Source organism: Abrus precatorius, unplaced genomic scaffold (genome assembly GCF_003935025.1).
Source record: "Abrus precatorius isolate BTA unplaced genomic scaffold, Abrus_2018 Scaffold11, whole genome shotgun sequence".
In the NCBI taxonomy this organism is placed as follows: Eukaryota; Viridiplantae; Streptophyta; class Magnoliopsida; order Fabales; family Fabaceae; genus Abrus; species Abrus precatorius.
In genome coordinates, this window is record NW_020874303.1 from 19,388,869 (window position 1) to 19,406,761 (window position 17,893).

The following is a 17,893-nucleotide window of genomic DNA, read 5'->3' on the forward strand; positions in this document are numbered from 1 at the left end:
GTATATCTTATCTCTTATAACCTGTTAGTAACAAAATTCAAAAGGAGAAAAAAAAAATGAAACATAGATTTTAGAGAGATAAATGTCTGCCGATCGATTATAAGTTGTAAAGATCGTAAACAATTAACTTATTTCTAAGATGCTACATCGTTATTAAAAATCATAATATTATTGAAATGGATAATTTTATGTCGAAGTTGTACATATCTTCGTCATGTATGGAAATTTTATTTATAAATATTAATAAGATTCCTCCTATTTAATAATAATGAAGAGAGAAATAAATCCAAAATATTAACACGATAAAGTTAAATAAAATTTTAACATACAACAGTCCATTCCCAATTTTATATATACTTGTAAAATATATAGATAATATATAAACAGTAGAGAATGCTTCTCATAAATAATTAAGAGATCATATAGAATTCTATTAAACTTTGAAACAATCTTAGAAAACAATTCAACTATACAACATTTGTGAACGTCCTTATCCAATTTTGCACAGTTTGTTGACAATTCACATAACACTTAAAATTCTAAGGAAGTATAAACTTTATCAATATATGCGTGCAAGAGGATATTTATAACAGTGACGAAGAACTGTTTTTTGACTTTAATAGATTTTATTTAAGAGAAATTTCACAAGTTGGGATACATTCAGAAAATAAGGGAGGGAAAAAATTTAGCCTAATAGAAGATACTTTCATTGTTTAAAATGAAGATTTTCATTATAAGAATAAATTAAAAAGCTGAGATTTTTAAAATTAAGGAGTAAATTACATAAATAAATAATGAGTATACTAACTATTAAAATGATTTGACGTATCAAAAGTTAAATTTATGGTTAAAATTTTATAGATACAATTTTTTTTGGTACCAATAAATAGATACATTAAAATTGGATAAGTTTAAGTAATAATACTTGTGAAAAAAAATTGATAAAATGTAACATACTTGATATGTAAGTACACGACATATTGGAAGAAATGAGTTTACGGAGTCTACTAAACCTGTTTAATAAAATGTAAGACTTAAATTTTAAATTTGAATCTTTTTATTTAACATGTGTTAAACTCTTAAAAAAATAGATTTTATTCGTTTTAAATACTATTTTATAAATCCGAATTAGATCTAATTTTTTTAATTTGATCTGTTTGGAATCCTCTTGCCAAAAATGAGTCCATGAGAATAGCCTGGGTAGCTTGTTTTGCAAGCTATAATTCTTGCTTCCTCTTCTGTCTATTCCTATTTACAAAAAAGAAAAAGAAAAAGAGTTTATACATTCTTTCTAAAACCTTTTTTGCATGAAACAAATTGTTCCTGAAGTAATGCATTAGAAATTAATTTTTTAAAGACATAAAAATTAGATAAAGAATTTTTCCTCTCCTAATAATTGGCATATTTCTTTATTATTAATTAAGTAAATATTGCACGAGTCTCGCTATATAACATGAATCCACTCTGTTAAATTTTTTTCCCTCAGAATTATCAGTATTAGGACACTATATTAGGCATTATCCAGTTTGACTTTTGACTAGTCAAATGTGATATTCGATACTTGCCTTATTAGTCATACCAAGAAAGAAAGAAAGAAAAAAAAAAAACCTTAACAGCATTTTGAGTATGAAGAACACGTGTAATCTTCGTGAAACTAATTATGGATGCTTTCGTGTAAACCGTCCTATATTACCGCAATGTTTGTCACTCAATGATAGAACATGTACAAGATTCTGTACGCGTGAATGTTAACTAATTTTGGAGGCTAACAACAAAGTGCATACTAATAAAGGGTTGGCACTTTGCAAAAGCACTCAAAAAATGCTTAAAATAGGGCTAACCATTGTGGCTACTCGTTATGGATGCACACTTTCATTTTCCAAGTTGTTTTTCCTTCTAAGCTTCACATATAGCCTGTCTCTAGGGGAATCCAAACAAACTATAAAAACATAAACTAAGTCCCCCAAGAAAGAGTAGTAGTTAATTTCTCTCAAATACCATTTCTTTTAGCTGGTAAAAAAATTGAAGGGAATTCAAAGAACTCATATAAAGATGGCAAGGTTGGTTCAAGAGAAGAAGCTAGGTGCAGGCCGTGTGGTGGCCGTGGCAATTGAGAATAACAAAGCAAGCCAATATGCAGCTAAATGGGCAGTTGACAATCTTCTTCCCAAAGACCAAGCTCTCTTATTGGTCAATGTTAGACAAAAAGCATCTACCATTCCTACGCCAAGTAATCATTATACCCTCAATCTTAATTGCTTTATGTTTACACATTTTCCTTGAATGATGAAAGGCCTATATGTAATCTTTTCTTTTTCTCTTTTCAGTATAAGTAAAAGTATATGCATGCATTAAAGCATTTGTCGTTCAGTGCTATTTTGTTGTTGTTTTACCACTTGTGAAATTTCTTGGACCCTTTTAATCAGAATAAGTACTTTGTGATACACAACCATGAACCATGCACGTGTTACTGATTTGGATGATTATGAATGCAGTGGGAAATCATATATCCCTTGATGGCAATGCTGATGTGGCTAGAGCATACATGCAACAAATGGACAACGAATCCAGGGCGCTTTTCGCTTCATTTCGTGTCTTCTGCAATAGAAAGAGTGTTAGTTCTAACACATTACATTAACATATATTCCCTTCACTTCCATCTTGCAATAATAAAATTAAAGAGAAGAAATACATTAATAAAAAATTAGCATTAAGTTTCATGCCATCAAAAGAGCTTGCTTTTAAATGAGCGTCCATCTCGTGTAGTTTTTCTTTTGTCAGGAATATGCTTCTCTCTCTTCTTCTTTTTTTTCCTCATTTCTTTTTCTTTTCCTTTTCAATGACCTTATTTATTTATTTATAACAGATACAATGCAAAGAAATTTTGTTGGAGGACACGGATATAACCAAGGGATTAATAGAAGGTATTTCCACATATTCCATTGAGATTTTGGTACTTGGGGCAGCATCAAGGAGTGGTCTTGTCAGGTATTGACGATTCCTCCCTGCTCACCAAACACTAGTTCATGCTCCATGCTAGGAAATTAATGCAAAAATTAAGCTAGCAATTGTGAAATTGGTTGATGAAGAAAATTCGCATTTTGTGAAATTGTTTTGATTGTGAGATTTGCAGATTGGAATATACTACTTTTGACAAAATTCTAATGAGTTGGCATCCATATTATTATTACTTTGGTAGTTATATTTTAACTCTAGAGAAGCCAAATCCTAAACATTTCATGTATGATAGCTAACAATAATTGATCACAACCCATTTGCCACAACTTTGATAGTACTTATTTCGTATCAAATAACATTTACTTGATTAAAATATGAATGGATACTCTTGAATCATATTTTAGCCAAGTATTACTCCACATTTGTTTCTGTGATCAGAACATAACATAATTCAAATTTTGTTGAGATAATGACAGAAAATTTAGAATATTCGATATTCCAAGTGCTGTGTCCAAAGGGGCGCCACCATTCTGCACTGTGTACATTATTTCCAAAGGAAAAATCTCATCAGTGCGGACCGCTACTGCTCCACTACCCCGTAACAATATAATGCAGTCTCAGCCTCTCCAAAATCCTGAGAGAATGGATACACAACTAATACGCAACCAACCACCACGATGTATACCAATTTCTCTCTTGTCTTTGGCACACACATCTCATTGGTTATATCAATGTTCATAACATTAATTATTTTTTGGATAACAATGTTTACTTGTATTTTTGACAGCATCAATAGAGAAGCCATCATACATTTCCCGCCAGTCAGTGGATGAAGAGGGAATCAAGTAAGTACCTCATGAATCCCAAACTATAAGCTACTAGTCATAACTGTTAATATGAAAAATGATAAGTTGATAACGGAACACATGTTAATTGCTCTACATTCATAGTAGGGAATTTCTTTCCCATTGCATATTATAACTAGTTAATTATTCATAATGATTAGTGAAAACTCACAAACTTGTCTTCCTTGTCACAATTGCACTGATCAAATCAAAAGGGAAAATCTCAAGTGGGTTGGCAAACCTTGACCTGATAGTACGTATCAAAGAGTGCTCAATCTCCCTAGTTAGATCAGGAATACAATGAGAATATCCTGGGAAAAAGCATCGATCTCTGAAGTCTTAAATATCATTGATAGGATTAGAAACATTATATGTTCAAAGTTTAAAATCACGTGAGCAATAATGAGTCACATCATTGCCATGAAGTAGCATATGAATGCTAATTCCAAATGCCAAGTGTTCCACAATAGAGATGTTAATGAGCTTAGAGGTGGATGAATATTTAAGATTCAGAAGATTTCAGGGCTTACTGAGAGGACTAACTTGATATCCTATGGACAGATCACCATTCACAAGACTTGGTAGAGTATCCAACAGATCATACGAGTCCTCAATCCCTGACTCAGATATTTCATTCGTGAGCAGTGGAAGGCCAAGTGTTGATAGGATGTTCCCTTCATTGTATGATGATCTGGACTCTGGAATAAACCATCGGCTTTCATCAAGCTCGGATTTTGAGGTCAGAAGCTTTGGTTCTTCTTTCTCAGGACCTAAGTCAATTGATCCATGTGACTACTCGTTCAGCTCACAAGACAGTGGCATGTCGATGTCATCATCAAGGTTTTCAGCTTCGGTAAGCTATTTACACACAATATATAATCAAACATCGCTAACTAATGTACCTTGTTACCATGCCTAAGCACTCATGATTGATGTAGTATGATTCTTGCTTGCCTTACTCTGTCAAGATCAAGTTACTTAGGCTCTATGTCATACTCTAGAGATATTTACATGGAAACATGCCTGCATAGCAAGACACGAATTAACAAATGTGTGCTTTGAAATTATAGGATGAAATGGAAGCTGAAATGAGGAGATTGAGGCTAGAACTGCAGCAGACAATGGATATGTACAGTACAGCTTGCAAGGAAGCTATGACAGCAAAGCAAAAGGTACCATGTAGATTCTAATTTGGTTGATCCAAACGTGAAAGTTCTAAGAATATTACTGCCATGTCATAAAGTTGCCAATGTGATCAACAAAATATGTACTAACACTCTTCTACTACAGGCACTGGATCTTCAGCGTTGGAAATTGGAAGAACAAAGGAAATTGGAAGAGGCGCGAATAGCTGAAGAAACAGCATTGGCGATAGCTCAGACAGAGAAAGCAAAATATAGAGCTGCCATGGAAGCAGCACAAGCATCTCGAAGAATTGCAGAGTTGGAGGCACAAAAGAGAATTAGTATAGAATCTGAGCAGAAGAATAAGACAGTGGATGTCATGGGACATAGTCCTGCCATGTACAGAAAATACACAATTGAGGAAATAGAAGAAGCCACAAATTTCTTTTCCAACTCTCTCAAGATTGGTGAAGGAGGATACGGGCCAGTCTACAGGTGTGAACTAGATCATACGCCAGTTGCAATAAAAGTGTTAAAACCAGATGCAGCTCAGGGAAGGTCACAGTTTCAGCAGGAGGTATGGAAAAAGACAAACATCTAAATGATTTGTACCCGAAAAGGGGAAAAAGTTATGTTTCATTCCATGTCATTTGAGGTAATCAATGGACTATAGTTGAAACTGAATCAATCAATTTGGCATTTGGTGCATGCAGGTTGAAGTGCTAAGTTGCATAAGGCATCCAAACATGGTTCTCCTTCTTGGAGCATGCCCAGAGTATGGTTGCTTAGTGTACGAGTACATGGCTAATGGAAGTCTGGATGATTGCCTCTTCCGGAGGAATAACAAGCCAGCTCTTTCCTGGCAGCTAAGATTCCGAATTGCTGCAGAGATTGCTACTGGGCTTCTTTTCCTACACCAAACAAAACCAGAACCCCTGGTGCATCGTGACTTGAAACCAGGAAACATTTTGCTTGACCGTAACTTTGTGAGCAAGATCAGTGATGTGGGGTTGGCCAGGCTTGTACCTCCTTCAGTTGCAGACACTGTGACACAATATCGCATGACATCAACTGCTGGAACTTTCTGTTACATTGACCCTGAGTACCAGCAAACGGGCATGCTGGGGATCAAATCTGATGTTTACTCACTGGGGATCATGCTTCTACAGATTGTAACAGCCAAATCACCGATGGGTTTGACTCATCATGTTGGAAGAGCCATTGAGAACGGGACTTTTGCTGAGATGCTTGACCCTGCTGTTGAAGACTGGCCATATGAACATGCCTTGCATTTTGCCAAACTTGCTTTGATGTGTGCAGAAATGAGAAGAAAAGATAGGCCTGATCTAGGCAAAGTTGTATTACCTGAGCTCAATAAACTCAGAGATTATGCTGAAGACAACATGCCCATGATGATGTTCGGCGGCCCCCCAGCATTCACTCCCAGAAGCAACTACAATTACTCAAGCTCCACATTTTCCTCAGTTCAAGTGAGTCACACACTCACTCATCATCCCCATGTTTTATTTTCTTACACGTTTTAACATCACGTTTTTTCTTGTAGGACACAATGAGTGAGTCCCAGTCGATGTCTGGAATATCCGAATACGAAAGCCGATCAAGCACATCATCAATGGGCAAAATGTGAAGTGCACTCCATAGTAATAATGCTTCTACCTTCCCTTTCAAGCCTGTGATGCATGAAATGTGTTACAAGTGCATGAGGAGACAGCGAGCATTAGAGCTGCTCTAACAACAGCACGATAACATCCCAACAGGCATCCACATTTAGGCCAAAGTTTTTGTTTATTGTCTTTGAAGAAATACAAGAATGTATCCAGGCAAAACTGTAACTGTTCGAGTGTTTTTTTGCATAGAAATTTTCTAACAGAAAAATCTTTAGACAGAACTTCCTAGCTTTAAGCTGCATGAACGTACAAGTAATGTCAGTACAGCTGATGGAAAAAAAAAAAGGGAATGACCGTACTTTTTCTCCCAAAATCACTAATCGCACTTTCAAATATCTGAATCCTGTCTAGGTCATTCTTTGTTCTATCTATGTCCAAGTCTATGTTAGTCCAGTCCCCAAACAACCATTTACACGGTCGATGCCAATTAAGGCCACAGACGGACAAATTGCGTGAAATCCCTCACTTCACGTTGAACACAAGTAAAGGGGATAATCTGGTCAAAGGACGGGTAAAAGACAAAAAACGTGAAAAAAGTTTATCAGGGATGTGTTTAAAAGTGGAGTTTTAAAAGAAAAGAATTATTAGGTAATGTAACATTTTATAAAAACAAACAAGATTAAAATATTAAATTTATGCTCACTTATCATTTTATTTCTATCATTTTAAAAAATCAAATTAATAATATTTATTAAAAATAAAAATTACACTCTCCTCTTTCCCTCCAAAAACTCAATTCAGAAAACAAACACCATAGAACTGTTTTAAATATATAGTGACGCCAAACCTGTTAGTATAAAGTTAATTTTTTTTATTACTGTACCTAGCATCGTGCTCTTAATACAAGAATTACAAACAGCTTTGGGGCAAAAGCCTGTAAAAACCATTGACTTAAAAAACTGCAAGGATGTATTCCCAATCTCTCGCACTATTATCCGGGATGAAATCAAACAAAACTAACTGATTTTACAATATAATTATGAGAATAAATAGAAATGTGCGAGACTAATTATCAAAATTTCATTAAAACCTCCACATCCATGAGGGGTCGACATAGGGATTACAACAAAGCGATTCTGGCATCACAAAATAATATCCATCAGGCAGTTGAACCAGCCAATTCTTTTGCCCTGAAAACTGGTACCATCTTTTGGGGTGGCTGCATTTGAAGAGCACATCAAATCAAATAATTTACAAAAACGAAAAACAATGTAAACAAATACTAATATCATAGGACAATTAAGAAAACTTTTTGAACTATTATCAGCAATACAATAGTTGTCTTCAACATAGCATCGCTTTACACTGCCTTTTGTCAAAGTGAAGGCTGCGCTAGCTCTTCACTAGCCTGGAGAGACATTTCTATGCCAGTCTCACCATATTCCTGTGCCATTCACTGGCACCAGAAGAAGCAGTGGCAAGCTTTTATTCCAATTGTTTCATGATCTTGGGAGAGCCACACCCCAAACATTAGCTTAAGAAGTTGAACCTTATAAATCCAACACCAGGTTCATGAGCCTCCAATGTGTTAGCAACGACCCAAACCAAACTTCAGAGCATCTGATGTGAAAGCAACTAGGCTGTAACACTACATTTTTATATCCAAACCAAACTCTAATGCTATGTGCCAAAAGTTTCTAGAAGCAGCTTACTATGAATTTTCTCAAACTCTGGGACAAGGTTTTTCACCAGGAACTGGAGATGTTAAGCTTAAACAACCATGATAGATGTTATTGAAGGATCCAGTGTATAATTCTAAATGCTAGTGAAGCAAGTTTTCCCTACCAAAACTGTTTTGAAGCAGCTCAAAAAAGAAAATATATAATTTTTAAGCCCATTGCGTGGGACATAAATATTCTCAAGGCTATATTAGATTCCTACCATTGCCAACTCCTCCTCGTGCTTTGGAATAAAAGCAGTATCAACCTTGCCATTTCTGAAATCCTGTTAACACAAATAAGATATTGAATATATTAGTTATTTCAATATCTGACAAGCAGAAAATAATGTTAAAGTATACATCTTACCAAAAATATATAAAAGGTGCACCTACCTCTATGTCAAGGATAAGTTTATGATAATCAATTGTAGTAGGAACACCTGTCACAAAAATTGTAACTGTTAATTATACCATAGAAAGCAAAGGGCTTAAAACAAAGATCAAACTCATGTTCAGATTCTTTTTAAAACTGAGATCTGAGAGTTAAAAGTTGCAGTGATCTTGATCCCTATATTTTTTTTAATGATTTTGTTAGCACCATCCCTTAGAGTTGATTTTAAGCATACAAAAATGGTAAGTTTTTATTGAGAAAGAAAACATTTAGTACAGTTTGATATGCGTTATGTAATGAATACTTACTTTTCCTATAAAATTTTATTACTTTTGGAAGCTTAAAATCAGCCTTAAGGGATCATGTTAACATTTTCTATTTTCTTATTACATAGTAAAACAATATGACAAAGATAGTTCAATGAATATGATCCCACGGATCAGAAAAGTGCACCTCCTGCAATTTGTTTCAAACAGCAGAGGATCCAGTTCCTTAAAACAAACTTTGGTTTTTTTTTTTTTTTTTTTTTTTTTGCAAGGTACATTTACAAAGATGCAAAGAAAAAGCAATTGATTCATTTCATTCCTTTCTGGCTTCAGGCATGCAATTGATTTCCACCAAGTACAGGTATCTAACAGAATAATCACAATCATAAAAATCAGACTATTTTACCCGTGATAATAGTGTCATCAAGAGCCCTTTTCATGCGTTCAATTGCTTTTTCTCTTGTTGGAGCCCAGACAATCAGCTACAGAAAATGTCACAAAGTCAAGACAAGAGTAAAGGTTTCAAATAAAAAGAGCACTTGCACATACAGTTGAATTATTACACCCAAGTACTCCTCACAACAGCACATCACAGGGCACAGAAGTATACATTAGACCCTGCTAATTGAATAATTTGAGCCCTTTTTTTGTCTTTTCATCCACTCATTCTTCCCACTTGTCTTGTTGTGGGGAAACAATTACTATGATATCTGATAGATATACTGATTTAATTAATCACTCGCAAACAAGAAGAAACCTTATATTTGAACGGGTGGTGAAACTTGATTTACACAAACAATCAATTACAAATCATATACAATTAGGCAATGCAATTGTACATCAACTATTTACATTCCTAGCTTACAAAATTCGATCAAATTGAAAGCATCCCTGTACAAAGTAAAAGAGTCAATGCCTTGTACATTAACTAATGTTAAACTCACAAGTGAAACACATAGTCAGCCTATCTAAATCTACATTTTTAACCTATCATTGCTTAAATCCAAAACCCTGGACATGAAGACTAACAAACTTAAAAAGTAATTGAGTTATAAAAGGAAAAGATTAAGATTAATATATACTGGTATTAAATATTGACATTGAATTGATACCAATTACATTGAATTGAACAAATAAGATACTTTATATCTAGTCAGTAAATGCATTTCCTGTTCAAATGGAACACAGAGCCATAAAATAATGTAGTATAACAATCCAGATGAGAATGACAAATCAATGCAATAAAAGAGAACAGATTGGCACACCTTTCCAAGAAGGGAGTCATAGCTTGGAGGAACCACATAATCAGGATAAACATGGCTATCCATTCTGACAAATGGTCCTCCAGATGGCAAGTAAGCTGTAATTCTACCTGTTGTTGGAGGGGAGAAAATTCCTTAGATTAATAAAACTTTTATATAAAAATAGAACAAAGCCATAAAATGCAAATACTTGGCACAGTAAACTCAAATGATAGAAAGAAGCTAATTGACCATATTAGCAAACAAGCTATGCAATCTACTGTATTTTAAGCAAACATGAGAATGACATATATATTTGCAGAAATACACCACTGTTCCATCAAAATACCTGGCCCTGGCCTAAATCCCTTAAAAGCATCTTCTGCATTGATACGGCATTCAATAGAATGTCCTCTGAGCACAATATCCTCCTGTAGGAAAAATACAATTAAAGCAAGATTCAAATTACAAGTAATATACATCCTCTACTACCTGTTTGTATCGCAGCTTTTCTCCCATAGCTACACGAATTTGCTCTTCTATCAAATCTGTTGAGGAAATCATTTCAGTCACAGGATGCTCAACCTGACCCACATCAACCCCACAGCCCCACCAAAAAAAAAGGAAGGGAAAAAATAATGGAAATTAATCAGCACAACTAACAAATATTGAACACCTGGAGTAATCTATCAGAAATCATAGCCTAAGTTAATTTCACACGAGACAAGTACATTAGAAATCAGTTTCAACCTGGATACGAGTGTTCATCTCCATGAAGTAAAAGGAACCCCTTTCATCCAAAAGGAACTCAACTGTTCCCACACCTATGTAACCAATAGATGCAGCAGCCGCAACTGCAGCATCTCCCATTTGCTTCCGCAACTCAGCAGTCAAGGCAGGAGATGGTGCTTCTTCCAGCAGTTTCTGATTACGCCTCTGCATGGAAAATCACAATTAAAAAAACTAATTAATTTGGGTAGGATCTCTTGCAAGTTGCAACATGATTAAAAACAAAAATGGAAAAGTAAATAACCAAAAGACCTTATGATATTACTATCTTACTATGAAACTTTTTTTATTTGAACTAATTGAAGGGTGTTTTTTTTCCATATTTTATCATATATGTATCTTTTGTTATTTGTCAATTGTCATCATCGTACAATATCAGCATTAGATAGGTATACATATGAAACTTCATAAGGAACTAGAATAGAAGAGCAAACTCAATAAAATAACAGCCTAAAATTTAAGTTCAATCTTCTACAATGCAGAGTTATTAAAAAAATTAGACTCTAGGCAGAAACACATCTCATACAAACGTAAAACTAGTTTATATTCAGTTTTTTATCTTTATAATGCACCAAGGTCAGAAATCACCAAGTTTACAAAGCACAAAATTTTATGTTTGTTAAATGTCATTTTATTATAATCAAGATGAGTGTTATTATGCTTAAAATAAATAACTAATTTGACAAACAAAAAAATAGAAACAGACAGATGACAAAAGGAGGAATTTAGTTCATAGTACCTGGATGCTGCAATCACGTTCACCAAAGTGAACAACATTACCATATTTATCTGCAAGGACCTGTTCAGCCATGAAGCAGGAGGAGAGATGAATTATAAACACTATTCTTATTATAAATCAAGGCAATATCTACTACAACCATAACAATATTAAGCTACAAGCACTTCAATAAGACTTAGGCACTTAATAAATTAATAATAATGAATTAGTTTCTTAATCTGTTGTTGTAACCATACAAGTCTAGGACTCGAAGCAAAGCACTCAAGCCAACTAGAAATTTGTCAAATAATTTCTAAGGTTCATTTACTCAATTACCAATGCAAAGCTTTTCTTTACCAGCGGTAGCATATAGCCAGAAAAGGATGATGCAAGGTGCTTCTACATGGTTAAAAAATTAACCATTTTGAAGCATGAAATTGGCATGATGAATGCACAACATGGAATGTAAATTGACTTTATTTTTTGAGTGAAATATATAAACTATAATGTGGAATTTTTTGGGATTGGACCTGTAAGTTTTCCATGATTAATGGCATTTAACTGACCAAATGGAAGAATGTCGTCAATAAGTGCAGTTAAGTTTCTATTTCAGAGCCTCTAGACAACCAGGACATTTTTATATGATGTAAGCAATAAATTATTACATTGCTTAAATGCAAAATTTGATGTTTGACCTTCTAAAGTAATCCCCTACTTGAATGTTTCCTACAGATCAACATTTACATTCTTCTTCTTCATAGATAAAATTCCCTCCAAATGTTCTCCTAATCTCCAGGCTTTAGTCAAATTACAGATTACAATAACAAAAAGGATAACATTACCTGGAACTCGATGTGCCTTGGGTTTTGAATATACTTCTCCAAATAAACCCCATCATTGCCAAATGCAGCAGCTGCCTCACTCTTAGCTTGCTGCAAAGAAATCAATTTGAAAAAATTCACCAAAGATGCACATATTTATTCCTCATCAAAGGGATAAAATCTACAACTATTTACAATCAAAATAAAATAATCTCCCTTCCATCAGAACCCATTATGATCGTCTAGCCCTTAAACTTGCTCTGCAAGGGAGATACTTTCATTTGATAACAATTAATGGAACTTAGAAACCGCAGAAAACATTGTTCTACCTGTTGGCCCCAAGTAAATCACTAAGAATTTTTTATCCATTAGTTTGTTAGAAAAATAGATATGCTAAAAGAATGCCCTCAAGGCACAACCATTCTTGCTTCCTTAATTTTTTTGCTTTAATCTGATTATAGGTAAATTTATCATTATGGCTTCTATAGTTAAATTAATTTGTTTCCCGCTTTAGCTTTTACCTACAATTATTATAACATAAAAAACTAAAGACTGCAATTAGTTGAGCAGTATAGACAACATAACAAGAACTTCCATTCAGGCAAAAATACCTGTAACAACTTCACAAACTCATCAGGTTCTTTAGCAAGACGCATGCCACGCCCTCCACCACCTGCTGTTGCCTAAGAAATATCATGTTTCTCAGTTCACAAAAATTAGCTAAAGAAAACTGTGCACAAGAACTTTGCATGGAAAATTTAATCAGTTCTTACAGGCTATATTCAATAAGAAGAAAAATAATAGCAAAAGCAATATGAATACTGAAATAAAATGGATTATAACACTAATAATGGAAGAATTACAGCAACAATGCACACTACTGTCCCAGAGCAGAAGTTCCAAATAGAGAAGTATTTTCCTATCCTTAACTAACTCCACAATTCTCCTTCCTGAATGCCTTCTCTCTCTCCCTTTCCTATTTTTTATCCTCCCATCCTCTTGTAACTAACTTTCACTATGCCCTTGCTCTCTTTCCTCCAGCTCATTCCTTTTCCTATTCTTTCTCCTACAAAATTTCCAAATCTTGGGACTCTCAACCAATTGTTGGCCCAATTGTTCTTCTGATCCATCTGGCCTATTTGGATTCATAACATATACATTTCAAACATTGGATATCTATAAGCAAACGAAACTATAACATGAGACAATTCTGTAAGGAGGAGGGTAGAAAAAATGAATACAAAGTGCACAAAAAGGACAGAACATACTATCACAGACATAAATTCATCCTGTAGGCAATATTTACAAATGTCTCATAGTAGTCAATCCTGGATAGTGATGTGGAGTGGCCAGCCCCAAAAATACTATAGCCAGATAGCACGATGACCATTATTCTGAAAACAATCAAAACAGAGATAGAAAATAGATCAAAGAGTAGTCTGTCATTGGAAAAAGCTCTAACGCAACTCACTATCATAAAAAAAAGTCAACATTTTGTCAAAAAATAACTTGGATTACACCGAAAATGAAGAAGACAACCGAAAATCATCTCTGAACACATTTAAAACAAGTTGAATTTGCAAGAAACGAAAAAGATGACCCGAACTTAGCCAGAAATGGTGATTTGCACAAGAAAGTGACGTTGGAGATGGAGGTTGAAGTAAGAGAACGAGAGAACAAAAAGATGGAGGCAGGTTTTGATCTTGACTTGCAAAGACAGAGCATCGCAATATAAAAGGGGGGCAAACTTGCCTTTTTGCCCCCATTTAACATAGGGGTTGCAACATGATTTTTCCATTTCACAGTTGAGAATCACAGTGCGGCAGCCGCTACACTGATCTGCAACATGATGGCCCCGGTATTGCAACAAGGAGTCACTCCGCTCCTCCGCAATCATGCCCACTTTTGCCACTATTGACTACTATGAAATGTCTACAGAAGAAATTCTACCTTAACTTTTTTTAATTCTTTCACAATCTATTCTCACCCCATTATTTTTACAACTTCAAATTGAAAATCATTTTAAGGATGAAAAAGTAAATTAAGGAAAACTGACTATGTTGGACATTTTTCCCAAGCCTTCATTGCTATGCCTAAGCCCAAATACAAATGAAGGGTCATATTAGGAGATAAACCTTTTTTTATTTCATCGTCACTGTTGATGGAAAAAAATTTAAAAGAAAAAATATATGAGAAGTTTATGCCAACTTAATACCATTTTTCATATGTGTGCATGGATAAAAATACAGACATGATTGTCTCCCTAAACCCTCATACATATTGAGCTTTGTTAAGTTTAGCTGATATTTAATTATTTGGTAGCCTTACTTGACATTAAATTCTAAGTACTCTCTATTTCCACAAGAATTTTAAATTAAGCATAATCATAATATAAATTTACTTTCAAACATTATCCCATGTATATTTACTGATTAAAGGGTATGAAGACAATATTGAACAGGATTATGCTTTGTTAAATTTATTTATGCACATGAAAATTATGTATGTGTGAATGCATAAAGCATGTGTGAATTGATCTATGTCAAACCAGAAAATTGGAATTCAAATCAAAAGGCACAAGGTTACAAATATAAAAATAATAAGGCAATCTACCTTGATCATCACGGGGTAACCAATCTCATTTGCCAGCCTGATAGCTTCTTCTGTGCTCTGTAACATTAATTCCTTTCATCAAACTGATGTCATAGAATCCAGTATTGACCCCAATTTTTACATGGAAGGTATCTGAAGATATTTATACACTTGAGTCTAATATAATACCTGTAAAAGCCCATCACTTCCTGGAACAGTGGGAACACCTGCTTTCTTCATTGTGTCTCTGGCAGTTGATTTGTCACCCATAACCCGAATACTGTCAGGCTGAAAGTTTTAACTAAATATTCAGTCTTACCAAATAATTTGAAAGCAAAATATTAGAATCATTGATTTACTGTAACAGCTTTATGAATTAAAGAAGCTGAATATATATATATATATAACAGTAAAAATATTAAAAATTAAGACTGATACAATAAAATGAAACAAATTTTTCCCTTGTTAAAGATTAAGACTAATACATTAAAATCAAATGAAATGCAGGGATAAGAATAAGTTGGAAGCCACCTTTGACTAGGCCTGTGCCATAAAAATGCACAGAAACTTAACTTCCCTTGCTTACCAACAACTTCCAATGACAATTTTCAATATTAAACAGACAAATGACAGAATATCAAACACAACTCTGCAAGCACATTATCTGTACACAGGTTAACAACACTGTTGTTTTAGTCATTCAATGTTCAACAACCATTAGCTTACTTGTTACAATCTTTTTAAGGTGGTGAGTGGTCAATGTGGATAAATTGTAACCCTCGTCATATGATATGAATGTGTCTATAAATCAACATCAGTTTGATGGTTTTATGACTTACTGTAGTGTTAGTGACCAGCAATCAAATTCCTGTGCTTCAATTCAAGATAGTTTAGACAGAAAAGCTAGTTTTAAGATTTCACAGGACAGTTACTCAAATAAATTGTCAATTGTAAATCATTAAATTGGAGCAGTCACAAGACAATAAGCAAACAATTAAACTGGGTAAACTCCAGAGTCCACCTACATTAGGCCCAATAAAGTTGATTCCATGTTCTCTGCACATTTCAACAAACACTGCATTCTCAGCAAGAAAACCATAGCCAGGATGCAACATCGTGCATTTGCGGCTAATTGCAGCGGACAGAACATTTGGGATCAACAAGTATCTGCACAGAATTAGAATTTAAAAAAAAATATCATTAACGAACATTAGTTAAACGTAAATAGAAGCATATTTAAAATCGAAGTGAAAATAACAAGGCAGTGACTTACGACTGGCTACTAGGCGCTTCACCGATGCAAACGGCTTCATCAGCCAATTTGACATGAAGCGCGTCCTTATCAATGGTTGAGTAGACAGCCACACAGGGTATCCCCAATTCATGAGCGGTTCGAATAACACGAACGGCAATCTCGCCTCTATTGGCAATCAGGATCTTGTCATACTGACACGTGGCATGGAGAGCCCCGCAGTGACGTGTTTGGCGGTGTTTGTGAGTGTGAGTAATTCGACCTACTTGCCTAGGAAACATCACACTGTTGGTTCCCGCTAAGAAACTGCATTGGGAACTCCTAATGCCTCTTCTACCAGCAAACAAACCCTATTTTCATTTTCCAAATGGATCAGATTCAGAATAATGCAATAACGTATGAATTAATTAATTAATTGAGTGAATGTGAATTGCGAGAAGATGAGGAGTGGGGGCTTACAGCAACGGGAACAGAAGGCGAGCTAACAGACTTGCACGCTGACATTGTGGCTTCCATTTCCTGCAACAAACGAAGGCATTGGTTGTGAATGAATGAATGAAGGAAGGAAGGAAGGAAAGAATGACGAAAGGCTTTTACCTGTGGCAATGTTGTGTAAATGGTGAGAGAGGAAAGGGAATAATGAAGTGGGTTTGGCTATGTGTTGTGTTGGGAGTGGGTTTTGATGTGAATGTCGATGGAAACGAGGGGAATGCTAAATTGAAAGCTCCGCCTAAATCTAAATCTAACTTAGGCAGTTGGAAGGTGAGGGACTCAGGCTGTTCGCCCTCTTTCATCACAGCCCTTCCTTCTACCCTTCATCACTCCCGCAAATGGACCACTACTGGGCCCACCAACTTGGGTTTCTTTCAAGCCTGTCCAAGTAATCAGGGATGTATTCTACTTTTTTAAATATTCTGTTGACCCAAAATATATTGTAAATTTTTATATATCTACGTAAAGAAATGATAATATAGTATTATAGTGAAATAATATGTCCACTCAAAAAAAAATAAAAAAAATACTCCAGTGTCATACAACTATGTTACAAAAAGGATTGTAAGAATGTTTACCGAAACATAGCATTGTTGAAAGTCATTGCTCGTGATTATAGTTTGCTCTAACCGTAAAATAGACTGAGTTTACTTCTCTTCATATTTCCTTCCAATAAAAGTAGTTATGGTTTCTGATCGATTCAGTAAGATTTAATATGGCTTGGAAACATGCAATTGTCCAAAGAACTTTATTATGGATGGTTTAAAAAGATATTTGGAATTTGGGGTTTATTTTTCTTGTATTTATTCACAAAAAATTAACATTATAATGTTCAAATATTTAAATGAAGTAACAAAAAACAAATTAAACAAAATAAAGCTTTTTATATATTTTCTGTCCAAATAAATGAAAAATAAAGGGTGGGGGGGCGGGGGAATAAGTCCAGTATCAGCACAGTGCCACTAAGAAGTTCCAAACAACAATTTCGCATAGTTGATAGATCACTATTCCATGGAAATTGATATTTTTATTTTTTTCACGCTTCATCGTTCGTAA

The 17,893-nt window shown here is 34.6% G+C and overlaps 2 protein-coding genes across 2 annotated transcripts; one reads left to right on the plus strand and one right to left on the minus strand.

Moving 5' to 3' along the window:
* Positions 1-2,052: 2,052 nt before the first annotated feature.
* On the plus strand, positions 2,053-6,575 carry LOC113853533 (U-box domain-containing protein 35-like). The gene is made up of 10 exons (XM_027483941.1): positions 2,053-2,230; positions 2,496-2,614; positions 2,867-2,988; positions 3,435-3,637; positions 3,746-3,803; positions 4,365-4,656; positions 4,874-4,975; positions 5,094-5,504; positions 5,641-6,417; positions 6,492-6,575. Exons 1-10 carry the CDS (start codon positions 2,053-2,055, stop codon positions 6,573-6,575), a joined length of 2,346 nt encoding a protein of 781 aa, XP_027339742.1.
* An 833-nt stretch (positions 6,576-7,408) lies between these two features.
* LOC113853534 (biotin carboxylase 1, chloroplastic) lies at positions 7,409-17,137 on the minus strand. Its single transcript, XM_027483942.1, has 17 exons — positions 16,943-17,137; positions 16,805-16,864; positions 16,367-16,695; positions 16,119-16,260; positions 15,283-15,381; positions 15,115-15,171; positions 13,113-13,184; positions 12,523-12,612; positions 11,702-11,761; positions 10,924-11,109; positions 10,666-10,758; positions 10,523-10,604; positions 10,198-10,304; positions 9,339-9,414; positions 8,669-8,715; positions 8,497-8,559; positions 7,409-7,774 (listed from the first exon to the last, which is right to left on the minus strand). The coding sequence occupies exons 2-17, from the start codon at positions 16,859-16,861 to the stop codon at positions 7,715-7,717; spliced, it is 1,620 nt and encodes a 539-aa protein (XP_027339743.1). The 5' UTR covers positions 16,862-16,864; positions 16,943-17,137; the 3' UTR covers positions 7,409-7,714.
* Between the last annotated feature and the right edge of the window lie 756 nt (positions 17,138-17,893).